Raw genomic sequence first — 14569 nt, 5'->3', positions numbered from 1 at the left:
TGCTGTAATTTTAACGTCATTTTTTAGAAGACAACCATGATAATCCTGCATTCAGATCTCAGCTGATAGTTGTCTTATTTTAGGGCAGGTGAATTAGAATAAAATCCACCTATTCTATATTGCTATTGACCTTGCAGTGAAATACTGTTTTTGTTGGTAAAATTATCAGATGGGGTCAGTTACACAGAGAGCAGATTTGTTGAATAAGAAAATACCATTGCTCTGGACATAGAAAGAAAGTCAAAATGCAGTGGCTGTTGCTTAAATGTGTCCCAACCAATGTGGTAGTGAAGGATAAAATTCCATCCCAGTTGCAAACAAGGCATATAGTACAATGTGCATAACATCAAAAAACTAAATCTAGGATAATCTCATTTATGAGAAGCTGGGAGCTCTGAATCCACTTATGAGATGAGATTCAGGCTGTAGGGACTGGGTTTCTATAACTTCCCCCAGGTGCAATACCCAGCGATGGTAGCAATCCCGCATAGTCGAGGATGATTAATTCCACAGGTCAAGTAAAGGGTGCAATACCCAATACCTTACTGAAGTCCTGTAAACCAACCCAAGTGATAGCACTCCCCTCATTCCATACCTAGAGAGAGAGAGCAAGAGAAGTAGAAAAGAGGAAGACTCCTTCCAGAACAAAGGGAAGGGGAACTCTTAAAGGGGCCCTTTTTCCTGCTAGTTTAGGCAAAGTTCCTCCACGCACGCATGCCTTTCTGGGTGTGATGGTTGCCTTGTGGATAATGCAGTTATTCTTTTGACTGCAAAAGAGCTGTAAAGCTGTCCAGTTGTTTATACTCACATTTTCTTTGTTGCTGTCTTCATACCATCTTTTCCATTCTTATTTACTGTCTTTTCTCCTTATCTCTCTGTTCTTTTACTCAGCTTCCTGCCTATGTGTTCCTATCCACCCCAACCATTTCTCTTTCCCATTAGAGTCTCTCCCCACTTTGTTCCAGTTTTCAACTTTGCTTGGCCTTAGTGTATTTGTAAGTGGGATTTACAGGTCATACTATGGGTGGATGTTTGTGCACCTGTCTTTTTTCAAAGATCACTTCTTCCTCTGGCCTTGTGCAAGTATTAAGATTTTACTTTGTTTTTGGTTGTAGCCATGTTGGTCTAAGGACATAGGTAGGCAAGTTTCTTTAAGTAGATGTGATATCTTTTGTTAAACCAACTGAGTAGTTGGAAAAAAGGTCTTGGCAAGCTTTCAGGCACAGTCACCCTTTTTCAGGCATAGAGAGTCTCTGCTGTTCTGAGACTCCAAGGAATGAGAGAAGCTAAAAGTGTGACACGATGTCAGTGAGAATATAAATAGGTCAAAATTAGGAAAACAAAAGGTAAAGCAGGAAGGGGAGAGTTGCGGGGAGGGGAGACAAGCAGAGGAAAAATGCCAAGGTGAGTAAGGGAGATTCTACAGTGGTGGTAATTCAAGGTAGAAGAAAGGCTGTCTGGGAAATAGGAAATGGCTGGAAATTAGGAAGAAGAAGGGCAGAAAAGGAGGGAAAGGTTGTGGGGGGAAGAAAAGTGTAAAAGGTTAGGTCTGGCAGGTACCTGCTGAATCAGATGTCAGGCTGAATCGGATATCAGATGTAATGCGTCATAAATCCAATGTCTATATTGAGTCTTTGATTTTTTGTATCCAGTAGATTTATGAAGTGAAGTTCACAGGCTTATCTATGAAAGGTGTTTTGTAAGTTCCCTTTGAGGATTAGAAGTGAGAGATCGGAGAGGGAGTGATTGTCTTGTGAGAAATGTGCCCCCACTGGTAGTTGAGTATTCTTGTTTTCGATAGATTTTTGGTGTGCGTTCATTCGGGTGCGCAGTTGTTGTTTGATTTCTCCTATATATTTTCCATCAGGGCATTTGGTGTACTGGATGAGATGAATAACATTTCTAGAGGTGCAGGTGTAAGATCCAGGAATGGTAATGGACCTATTGTGGGGTGTAGTTATTGTAGGGGGTGGTGGAGATGTATTGGCAGGTTTTGCCAACACATTTTACTTCAGAAGTAAAATTTACTTTGGAAGACTTTACTTTCAAATTCAGAGGCAAACTAAAATGCAGCTTTTTATGCATAGTCTTGTATGTCCAATATAAAAGATCCAAAGGACACATCAAAGGGGGCAGCACTTTGAACAGTCTTTGAACATGCTTAAAATGTTTAAAATGCTGTATTTAAACTTTAACACAAAGGGCCTTGCCACTCTCATGAACTTGCATACAATCCAGTATGGAAACCCTATTGCAGTGACTAAAAAGTTGTGCTCATTTCAGTTAATTTGTTGTCACTTTTTTCACATTCTGCAGACAAGTCATTGGACTCAACAGTCTCTTGGCACTTAATTTAAACTCTGATTTCCAATAGTTTGATTCCTGCCTCTCCCTCCCATCCCTCCCCAGCTCCACAAATTATGCTTAGGTGCGATGTGAAATTGGAAGAATTGGAACTGTTTAGTATTTCTTTCATAGTTTTAAAAAGCTTGGGAGCTTTTAACTTTGAAAAGTTTGTTTATTCTCTGTGCACATCAGTATTTTTCAGTCTAGGTTTTGAATGAATCCTTAGCACCATTTCATAGACTCATATAGTGTATAAACATGTTATCTTTAAGAGATTAAAAGCAATTCTTATTTCCTGAATGAAATAATCAAGAATTTCCATGAAGATTTCCCCCCAAATTAAAACAGTTTTTCAAAAATCTGTACCATAATTTAAGGTCTAAATTAAATAGGGCAGAGAGAAGGCAGCCTAAGAAAGTTGTCACTTAGAGTGGCTTTCTAAGATATAGACATACTGAAGTTTCTGAAATGAAAAGAGGTTTTTTTCATTCATAGGATCATAGGAGAGTAGGGCTGGAAGAGACTTTACAACAGAGGTTCCCAACCACTGTGCGGTGGCCTGGTACTGAGTCGCGGTGGGTTGGCTGCCAGGTCGTGGCACAAGGTCCCTGCCTAGACCCCCATCTGTTTGCCTGAGCGAGCGACTTCCGGGGTCACAGCTGAGCTTCCAGAGTTAAAGCTGGGTGATGGGGAACCCTGGGAGGGAGGCTGCTGACTCTTCCTACTCCGTCCCACTCCCACCGGGCTGCAGCAAAAAAAAAAAAGGTTGAGAACCACTGCTTTACAAGATCATCTAGTCAGACTCTGCTCTAGGCAGGATTATTCCTGGCTGAACTATCCCCATGAATGATGCATGCCCCTGGAGGCTGAGGGGCATTGTGACTGCCTCAAGGAGTGGCAAGGGCGATTGGGGAGCTCCCACAGGTGACCACAGTGGGGTTGGCGGTGGGGGAGGGGTGAGTATCAACAAGCAGTCAGTGTCTACCCACAGATGCTGCCAACAGTGGCGGCCAGTATCAATCAATGATCGCCCTTAGACACTGCCAGCAGTGTCAGCAGTGAGGGGGAGGGTGGCTAGTGGCAACCGCCCGCAGGCACCACCAGCAGCATTAGCGGCAGTCAGCCACAGGGGGTGTGCTGCCCAGCTCGGGATGCATGTGCACCCCCTATGCATTGCCAATGACTATCTCAGTCAAGTGTCTGTTCAACCTGCGTATGAAAATTTCCAGGTATAGAGATTCCATAACTTCTCTAGATAGCCTGTTCCAGTGCTTAAGTACCCCCATAGTTAGACAATTCTTCCTAATTCTCCAACCTAAATTTCCTCTGCTGCAGCTTCAGGCCATTACTACTAGTCCTGTCCCCTATGGCCACAGAGAAAAACCCATCTCTGTCCTCTCTCTAATCACCCTTCAGTTATTTGAAGACTGTTATCAAATCCCCCCCTGAGTCGTCTTCTTCAGACTAAATAACTTAAGGCTGAAAGAGCTATCTTTATAAGTCACACTTCCTGGGCCTCTAATTATGTTGTTGCTCTGTGCTGAACTTTTTTTCAATCTGCCCGCATCTTCTTTCAACTGTGGGGCCCAAAGTTGGATACTCCAAGTGAGGCCTCAGCAATGCTGAATACAGCCAAAGAATCACTTCTCTTGATTTGAAAGTGACACTGTTAATACTTGTTGCCTTTGAAAGTGACACCAGTGTACTTTTTTGCCACAAGAGCACGGTGTTGGCTCACATTCAGCTTATAGGCTACTGTAATTCCCAGGTCTTTCTCTGCAGTACTTCAGCTTATCCAGTCATTCTTCAGTCTGTATTTATGCACTCAATTATTTTATCACAAGTATAGGGCTTTGCACTTTTCCTTGTTGATTTGTGGACCATTTTTCCAGTCTATCCAGGTCGTTCTGGATCCTAGCCCTGCCCTACAGAATGTCTGCAACTCAACCCAACTTGGTGTCATCTACAAATTTGCTAAGCAACCACTCAGTCCCATGCTTAGGTATTGCAAATTCTTTTGGTTAGTTATGATCTTAACAATTATGATTAGAGATCTAACAAATTTGGGGCAGCTGCCCACCAATTTTATGGGCAGAGTGTGGGGCCCAGCAGCCATTTCATGGGTATAGTGTAATGATGTCACTCCACCCATCCTGATAGACCAAGGGGCCCCAGTGGCCCTGCCCCTTGCCATTGATAGGCTGTGAGGGCTGTCTGTTATGCAGCTCCGCCCTTCACCACTGATTGGTGGAGAGAGGCAGCCAATCAGTGGTGAGGGGCAGGAGTGGCATCCATCTTGCTGGCAACCCTTCAAGCAAGCAGACCTCCCTTCCCTCTTCTCCACCCTGGTGGGCTCCCACAGTTCCCTGAGACTCCTGGCTCCCTTTGGGAGCCAGCATTTTCTTTTCAGTAATTTTTTTTTTTTAATCGCAATTTTGGTAGGTCCCTCAATATGAGCTGCAATACCTAGGTATAGTAGATTGATGTAAGGTTACAATTCAAGCTTTCCCTTTGAATTTTTAGATTTATATGGCTTCTTGTAACTTTAGATCTCCTAATTTGCTGACAGCCTAGTTTGTGAATGAGGAAGTTAGGCAGATGACCAGGCCTTTGTTGAAAGAGTGCATAATTTAGAAAATAATAATATGGTAAAAGAGTGCAGAGGTACAGGACCATCCACTTGCAAACACTTTATCAGTTTTTGTAGCTGCAAATATATTGATATAGTACATATGTGGAAAGCATAATGTCTGTGCTCTTATTTTACAATTCGGGAGTCATTTGCAAAGTTCTCCCATTTTTTCCAAGTAATTTATGAGTTACGTGAAACTCCTGATAAGGGCAAAGAAAACGCCAAACTTAGCATGTTAGGCAAATTGGTAGTTTGGCTGCAAAATATTCCTGGTTGCTTTCTTGAAGGATTTTTTTTGCTTGCTTGCAGAGCCTTTTAAATACAAAATTTCATACTGTTTGTGTTGAAATGCTGTAATTTTTATTACAATTAACTTTTAGCCTCACTTCCCAAATGATTCTGGTAAAATTTAATATTTTAAGTTAGTAAAGAATCCTGGAGTCAGGTTATATTGTTGTGTATTTCTAACATAATGTCCTGGGAATTTAAAAAAATGTCTTTGCCAAATGCACTAAAATTGTATCTACATTACAAGCTTCTTTATGAGCATACAGTAGATATAGATGAATATTATCTGTTTACTGTTCTCAATTTTGTTTTAAAAATCCAGTCATCTGAGTTTTTATTAACCCTGTCTAAATGTTCAAACTGTGAATCTTTCCAGAAACAAGTGGAGCTAGAAATCTGCTATGTGTTTAAGCAGATTAATGGATAACAATAGAAATACTGTAAGCGGGGAGCTTTCCAATCCACTGAGGGCAGGAAAAAGCATCCAGATATCTTGGAAAGAAATTCTAACTAATATTTAGTACAAAAGTTATATTTTACTGAATGTGAATACCCTTCACTGGACCCAAACCATTTCCCTCTACCTTGTATGATGTGTGTATAATATACACAAATAAACTATGTATATGTGCTGCACATATAAGATGTATAGTATTAGAACCAAAAGCAGCAAATTACTTGTTTGTGCAATAAGGTAAGCATGTACTTAAGTGCTGTGTTTTGCTGAATAACAGAGAACTGCAGCATGTGGGTCTTAAGGTTTTCTTGATAAACTTGGACTTTATCTAACACTGCAGAGTGCACATACTGTTTTCACCTGGCACGTGTAATCTAGCATACTAATTATGCAACTCAGTTACCAGCCTTTGTTCTCTTATTCCCTTATAAGCAGAACATTCTTTAGAAGACTTTTAAATATAATTTTTTTATGCATTGACTGATCTTGGTACAGTTTCTCTGTCTTTTTTTATATCTGTTTCATATATATATGAGCTTTTACTTTGAGTTAATTTGGGATTGCTCCATTCTTTCTTCATTTCAGCACTGAAAGTTGTGTGTTCTCTTCTAATGTTGCTGGGCCATAATTATTAGTCCAAGTTTCTGATTGGGAAGTGTTAAGAGTTGGAGGCATTAGTGGCCCATTTTCCTTGTAGCTGCTGTGCTTTATTTCACTAAACTTGTTATATTTGGGGGTTGGTTTATAACTTAGCATGGCCAGCAGGCTTCTTGTCACGTACTTGAAATCAGCAAATTGGTTCAAAAGTATTTCACCTGATGTTCATGGGAGATTTTTTTTGTGACAGGATTTTCTTTCCTAGTTAATTTCAATAACTAACTATACAAATGGTAAACTTCTCCTGATGTCTACTCCTCAAAAACAGTTGTAACTTACCGCGCCTTTCATCTTCATTCAATTTCATAATACTAAATGCTTTGTACATAAAAGTGTCTTTTTAGTTTTTGGTAGGCTTAGACTTGTTTTTAAACTTATTGAGAATGTTAAACTTTATTTTTCCAGTGTATATTAATACAGTTTGTGGTGTACTTTGTGGTGCTTTGCATTATTTTGTTTTATGATATCTTGTTAGTATCAATACACACTTTTTCACTAGTATCAATATGCAGTGAGGGAGGGGACAGGGGCAGGTGCTGCCCAGCAGCGGCAGGGCAGGATGGGGCACAGGATGGACCCATGGCTCGTTGCAGGGGGTGGAGAGCAGCTCGTACCACTGTGTGCACCCCAGGAAGGGCGGGGGAGGGTGTCCCCCCTCCGATCTGCATGGGACAAGCAGGCAGGCTGCAGCTGCGGGCTGGAGCTGGGCTCTTCTCACTGGACTCAGAGCAGGGGCTATGGAGGGGGCTGCAGCCACCAGCTGGAGGCAGCTGTCCCCACTGCTGGGCTGTGCTCCTGATTGCCTGAGTGCTGCGCTGCAGCTGTGTGCACGCACTAGCATTTATCACCCAAATTATTGGCCCCCAGTGGGCCAATTTCCGATACAGCAGATTTTCTTTATATTGGTACCGATCCGGTATCAGACAAATGTATTGGTGCACCTCTAGTAAATAGGATTTTTTTTCTTTTTAAATGATACATCTACACTTTGTATTTTTAATGCTGTTTCAGGAGGATTTAATCTATTGGTATGATTTCAGCTGTCCAGTACGACTTTTCTTCTTGACCTTTGGTGAGAGTAGTATAGGATCATTTAAGATGATTATATAGGATCATAGGACAGTAGGGCTGCAAGGGATCTCACAGGGTCATCTAAGCCAGCCCTCTGCTCAAGACAGGATCACCCCTGACTACACTATCCCATCCAAGTGTCTGTCCAACACTTCAGACTCTAACACACAACTACTAGGCACAGTGCCTGAAATGCCAGCAGCACTTAATACATGCCAGATGTAAGAGCAGGGGAAACAAGGGCACTGCCAATGCCCTACCAGTACAAAAACAGATAAACAGTTGCCTAATATGCGCTCGGAATTTTGTAGGGAGAAGACTTTACATTACAGAGGAAAGCAAAGATGCAGTCCATGCCAAGCTGTCCTAGGGATAATATTTCAGATTTGGTGATCTCTGTGACCTGAAACAGAAGAGCCCAGGCCCTCCAATGAGGAATCACTGTTTTGCCTATATATATTGACAGAAGCATCAGCACACCATATTGAACCTCCCCCTCGCCCCCCAGCCTTAGCTGTGGCCAGCATCCCAGTGCTTAAGAGGACGGAATGTGGGGAGAAAAAAATCCAAGAAAACAGTAGTGTTCCTAAGAGAAGAAGAAATACTTCCTGGCCCCAGCTGGCAACCAGTAGAAGCCCTGAGGCAAGAGATTACCAAGCATATTCTAAATTATAAGAGAGCCAATTCTCTACCCCAGTCTCAGGGCCACAGACACCTCACTCCACTGTATGTGGAGTCGGAACTCCCTGTCCTATCATATTCTTTCTACAAGCTTATCCAATTTAATTTTAAGTCAGTTGGGTTCTTTGCTTGGAAGACCAATCTAAAACATCACACTTCTGATAGCTAGAAATCTTCTAATATCCAATCTAAGTTATCCTGGCTAGTTTATAGCTGTTTGATCTTGTCCTAGTGCTCAGCTTTTCCTTCATGTTCACCCCAAGAATGCAGAGTCAACATATCTCAATCTCTGTTTTGCTAAACTATGTAACCCAAGACTCTTTCATCTTGTTTCATAAGAAAAGGTCTCCATTCCCTTAACCATGTTATTGACTTTTCTTTGAAATCATTCCAGTTTTAAGTTAATCTTTTTTTAAAATACTTGTGATAAGACTGCACCCAGTATTCTAACTTGGATGTTTCAATGTCTTGTACAATGGCAATAGTACCTTTTTGTTTATACCCTGCATAATATACCCTAGGATTGTGTTGTCCCTTTTCACAGCTGCATTGCATTGTCAAGTCCTCATCACCCTACAAGTGACCAATACACCCAGATCCCTCTTTCTTAGATGTCTCCAGTTTTTATGCTATCTTATAGCTGAAACTCTTGTTTAGACAGGCTGCTGCGTATTTAGTTTTGTGTGAAATGTCTTTATTGGTGGGTGTGTGGTATGGGGGTGCACATGTGTTCAGGCATGTATTTATATAGGTATTGCGATCTTTTCTTATAGTTTTTTTCTCAGTTCTTTGTGCATCGGTCATTTACTTGTTTATTACACAGAGATAAGGATGTTAACATGGTACGGTGGTCATCCATTTCCACAACAGAGGTATCATCTGTCATTTTTAGTTTCCACTAATTATTTTAAGCAAAGCAGTGATTAAAGGTGGAACGAATTAATTTCCTTACTACAATTTAATGGAGTGCAGTTGAGATACTAGTGTGTTATCCTACTGTCGAAGTGTATACCGTTCTACCCAATAGAATATATAAGTGCATGTGTAATTTCCATCAACTGCAGGTAAGTACTGTGACTATAACACTATCTGTACAATTATAGGCTACTTATGGTTGCAAAAAATATGATAGGTTTATAAATGAAAGTATATTTACTAAGAAATTTCATTCCAACTTGGTAGAATTTCAGCGTATTAGTATGTACAAAATGGCTTTATGCTACCAGAATACTCCTATTTGATTGTATTATGACATTTTTCTATTATGAAATTTAAGTTAAAATATATTTGGGAGAGTCTGTCCATATTTCTACAATATAGCAGCATGGAACCAAGTCATAGTTATTCACAGTAGTAGCTTTTACTAACCCTATCCCACCTGTGCTCTGTTACCATTACATGATGATTCCATGGGGTTGTGTCTTCAGGTAGAATACATGAGTTACTACAGACTTTGTTTCCATTGTAAATCCATTAAATGTATACAACACTTAAGTAATTAATTGGTATTTTACCTTAATGATGTCACATCTGCATTAGTAATTGCCTTATGAAATTGATAGAAAAATCAGTATAAGCAGCTTCATATTTCAACATAAAATTGACGCTGATAGTTTAGTACTCAAGTAACACATTACTAAATTGTCTGGAATTCTTCTCTTCTGATCCATGTAATAAACCAACAGAAAAATGTGCAATTGGTGTAGGGCAGGAATTGGCAACTTGGCCCATAGGCTAGATTTGGCCTGCAGAACCTTTTAGATGCAGGACGTGGACTTGGGGTTTTGGCAGAGGGGGGTGCCTTCTGCAAGTGCTTCCCTGTTGCCACAAGAATGAACATGAACAACAACAGCATCCTAGCACCTGCTCTCTTGCCTCTGACCCGAGGTGGGGCCAGTCCAGCCCACAGCCAGGAAAGGCCTACCCTTGGTGTTGGCCACTAATACAGTTGCTCATGGAAATGGCCAGTTTGCTATTTTTTGCCTAGTTATCAACCTCGCTACCCAAAATCTCTGTCAATGGTTGTTTTCAGATATCAATTTCCTTTCTTAAAAACAATCCTGTTCTTATTGCAGCTGGCTTCAGAAGAAGCTTTCGACTTAGCAGAAAAGATAAAAAAACAAACAAATCCATGTATGAATGCAAGAAGAGTGATCAATATGATACGGCAGATATCCCAACTTATGAAGAAGTTGCAAAATATAAACGTCAGCCTAATGAGAAATACAGACTTGTAGTTTTGGTCGGTAAGTTGTTATTTTTTTAGTTCTGAATGGGAAAATTAAAGTGAAACATTAGGGCAGTATTATAACAGAAGACCTTTTTTAATTTCAAACTGCAAAATATGTAGCATGTTGTACTTCTGCAACCTCCTGTTGAAACATAATGATAGATAAACTATTATGTTACCTTTTATTCTTTTCTTTAACTCCATGGTCAAGTCCTGAAAATAATAAGTAAAACCTTCATAGAATCATTCCTATCCATCTGGTTTGCAATTTGCTTTATTTGCCGCAAAAATGGTTTAGGGGGCTGGGGCTTGTGACTTATGAGGAGAGGCTGAGGGAGCTGGGCTTATTTAGTCTGCAAAAGAGAAGACTGGGGGGAGGGGCGTTAATAACAGCTTCAAGTACCTGAAGAGGGTTTCAAAGAGGATAGCGCTAGTGGTGGCAGATGGCTGAACAAGGAGCAATGAATGGTCTCCAGTTGCAGCAAGTTGAGGTTAGATGTTAGGAAAAAAATTCTCACGACGAGGGTGGTAAAGCACTATAGCACTGGCTATACCTCCCCCTCCCACCTATCCCCCCACTGCTCGGTGGGCAAGAGACATCTTGTCATGGCGGCTCAGCTGGAGTGGGTCTCCCCACAGTGGTGGCAGCACCGAGCCTCTCCGCCCTCCTGCACTGGGTCTTGTCTGCTGGGCTATGGAGTGCAGCAGTGCAAGGAGCCCCAAGCCTGCAGTAGGCAGCCTGCATCCTCCCCTGCCTGGCATACAAATCTGGGGGAGGGCATGTGCACCCGCATGCTTCCCTCCCCAGGAGTGCATGCAAAAGCTGGGAGCCTGCTACCCTGTAACCCCCTGGATGAGCCGCCCTTGGCTTTGTCCCGCTGCCTGGCCTGGCCACACAGCCACATATTCCCACCCTGGCCCCAGGTCCCACCCTGGCCCCAGGTCCCGCCTTGGCTAGGCAGTGCCTGCAGCCCCAGGCACCAATTCTTCCCCACTTCCTCCCTCACCATGGGGGCCTCAATTTGCTTCCCCCCACATCGCCTATACCCCCACATCTCCTATGCCTCCTCCCTGCCACAGGCTTACCTGCAGGCAGCTGGAGGAGCTGCTTTCCATCACTGCCTGGCTGTATTGTTGACCATGTACGTGTGTGTCCATCACCACCCCCACGCAGCCCCAAGCAACCCCTTGCAGGCTGGAACTCTGCCAGCCTGCAAGAGGAAATGTGCAGTTTCCCACTGTTTTCTCCTTTAAAGGAGAAAATCTGTATTTCTCTCCTTTAAAGGAGAAAATCCATGTTTTTCCACAGTGAACAGAAAACCCAGATCTCTACTAATGACCCGCTGTTCATTTAAAGTCCAGTATGGTTTACCCCATCAGCCGGTGGCCCTAACAAGTTCCCAGTGGCTTTTGACAAACAGCCAAGAAGGGCTTCTCTGAACAGCATATGGTTTGAGAAGAGGAATCTCCCAAATAGCTATTGCTTTGTGTTAAAAAAAAAAAAACAAAAAAAAACAGAGGCCCCAACAAGGGATTCCTGTAATCTGTGCTTACAAGGGCCCCTCTGTAGTAGCCTGCAACTGAATGTATCTCTTGGCCCGACTCACCCTTTGCCTAGATTTAGGATAGGTCTTGACTGCAGCATGTCCTGTTACCAGAGCTCTCCTACCAAGGAGAGCATCCGTTAAATTTCCCAGCTATTCATTCCCACTAACAAATAGGGCTTTCTTCAGGCTCTGTTGACTAATTTACACCCACAGTGGTTACATGATTCTCAAGGATTTGCTAGACTGCCTATTGGTAGTATATACCATTGTCACACCAAGATAGAATCTATTTGTTCTTGAAGTTCCCTTTCATATCAGACAAGAAAAAGAGGTTATTCAGCTGCTCCCAAACCTGATATTGCATCTGCCAAGTGAGTCCAAAGTGCCCAGCATGGGGCAGTGGTTTTGACATGTAATCATTTATTGCAACTGGTGGAGGACTGCTTTGTATGCCTTAAGGGCAGATATAACTATTAAACATTAGATTGCATGCATCTGTTTAATTCAGTACCTGCAAGATGTGCTACATCCTCATTAGTGCCTGGAGTCCTGCCAAGAGAGGCTGGCTTAGGCCCAACCCTGGTTTTCTAGCATATAAAAAAAAGTCATCATGATAGTGAGTAGTTTCTTGTAGATGACTTGCAAATAAAACTTCCCACTCCAGAATGTTTGAATCTCCCAAGTACTGTACAAACATTAGCTGGAGTAACCTGTATTACTGAAAGCAAAATGTGATAATTCAGAATCATCTAGGTGACTGGAAAAGAGATGGAAGGCAGATTTGCTGTTGCCTTATGTCAGTAAGGCTCACTTCCTCAAGGCCCTAACCACAATGCAGAAGAATCAAAGGAATGGCAACCAGTGTGAAAGCCAGGATGGGCATACAAGCACACGTGAATGAATCAGCATTTGCTGAGAGTCTTTTTCAGAGCTACCCAGGAAGAAGAATATATAGCGATATCATTACTAGTGCAAACAGCATAATGAAGGTTACAGGTCTTGTCCATAATTGAAATCAGTTGTAGTCATTGATCATTCTGAACTATGTTGTATTGAAGTCAGCCCGTGTTTGTTTTTTGTTTTTTATATCCTATATAATCAGTCAAGCTCTGTAACCTTTCAGGGAAAATCAGTGGGACTATTCGCTTGGGCAGTGGTTACAGAAACTATATTATAGCTGTATGCTCTTTGAATAAAGTGCCTCTTAGGTTTGAATAATCCTGTGAGTATAGCGAACAAAATAGGCTGAGATTTTTGGATCTTGGCAGAAAAATAATAATATGATAATATGGTGTTTCAGCAGAATTATACAATCATTTTTTGCCATGGTTTTGGAGAAGTCCTACTCCAAAAAGAATTGCAATGTTTCAGCCATTTCCTCATATTGTTCATTAACAGTTAAAATGACCTTTCTTTATGTAGAAGTCTAAAGATGCCTTCTTTTCATATGTTACCCTCTACAGTGCACATAGTCTTTGAAAGTGCAAAACATGTTGGCAAAACAGATAATCCAATTCCAGTAGGTTCTGCAATTCCTAGGGCTCTGTCAGGCAACCACCCCAAGCTCTTTCCCAGTCTCTCTACCAAGAGTCCCTTCTTTACCAGGGGTTGGTTCATTGATCTCTCTGCTCTTTTTCCTCTGCCTTGAACAGGTAGGCAAGCTTCTTTGACCTACCACCTTCTCTAGCCTTCCAGCTCTGGCTCCCAGGCTTGGAGAAGACAGAGGGTGAACCTCTTTACTGCTCACCATACTCTCAGCTTGGCTTTACCCTATGGTTACAGTCAACATCAAGCCTCTCAACTGTTCTTCATTGGTAGAGCCTTCCCACATCCCTCCATTCAGATGCTTTTTCCTGCTCTGTCATCTTAGATACTGCCTCAACCTCTTAATTTTGGCGAGTTTTGGAGCACTCGTGTCTTGGGAGAGCTGGACCTTCTTGATTTAAAGGAGCCAGCCAGCTGTGACTTTTTTATATTTAAATGTGTGCATTATATATAATGCATATGAATTTAATTCAGGTGTAGGAGGTGGGAAGGAGGGTATATCATAATGAGAAGGTAGAAGTGGAAAAAACTTGTGACAATGAAGGAAAAGGAATGTCTGGAAGGGCCCAGGAGGCAGAGAGCCTGTTCCGGAGCTATGATTAAATTGTAGGACTGTGTAAAGCTTCGGTTGCTGATTTGATTCGGCCAGATTTGTTGGCTGAATTTCCAAATCCGAATCGAATCAGGAGACCCTTTAATCTCTCTGAATCGAATCGGAACCCTCCAAATCAATTCGGAGAGATTCAACGATTGACATAGACACAGCTTTAAACTTTTTTCTACATACTTCATGGTACCAGGTGGCTCATGAATGCTGAGATGGTGGGACAGATGGAGCATTCCATGGGTGTGCAGGGGGGTCTCCAGTGTGCTTGGCAGCGGACCCAGAAGTGGACCAGAAGCACTTCTGGGTCTCCTGCGGAGTGCGCGGGTGACCTCCCCTGCCCCCCGGCTCAGCGACTGGTGCCTCCTGGGTCTGAGGGGGCACCCGGAGGTCCCCCCCATGGCTGATCGCTGAGCCGGAGAGGTGTGGGGGGTCTGCCTCCGAGCACATGGGGGACCCCCTGCGCTCCTGTGGGATGCTCCATCCGCCCCACCGTCTCAGTGTTCATGAG

The 14569-nt window shown here is 42.4% G+C and overlaps 1 protein-coding gene across 7 annotated transcripts in view; it reads left to right on the top strand.

The window, feature by feature from the left end:
• The window catches only part of MPP7 (MAGUK p55 scaffold protein 7), a 277171-nt gene that overhangs the window by 237547 nt on the left and 25055 nt on the right, over positions 1–14569 (top strand). For all 7 annotated transcript variants that reach the window (XM_059729112.1, XM_059729113.1, XM_059729114.1 and 4 more), the window contains one exon: positions 10208–10378. In XM_059729112.1, the coding sequence (XP_059585095.1) occupies positions 10208–10378 (171 nt within the window). The remainder of the gene's footprint in view (positions 1–10207; positions 10379–14569) is intronic.

Source organism: Alligator mississippiensis, chromosome 5 (assembly GCF_030867095.1).
Source record: "Alligator mississippiensis isolate rAllMis1 chromosome 5, rAllMis1, whole genome shotgun sequence".
In the NCBI taxonomy this organism is placed as follows: Eukaryota; Metazoa; Chordata; order Crocodylia; family Alligatoridae; genus Alligator; species Alligator mississippiensis.
The sequence above is the reverse complement of the archived record's forward strand: the minus strand, read 5'-3'. Positions and strand labels throughout refer to the sequence as shown.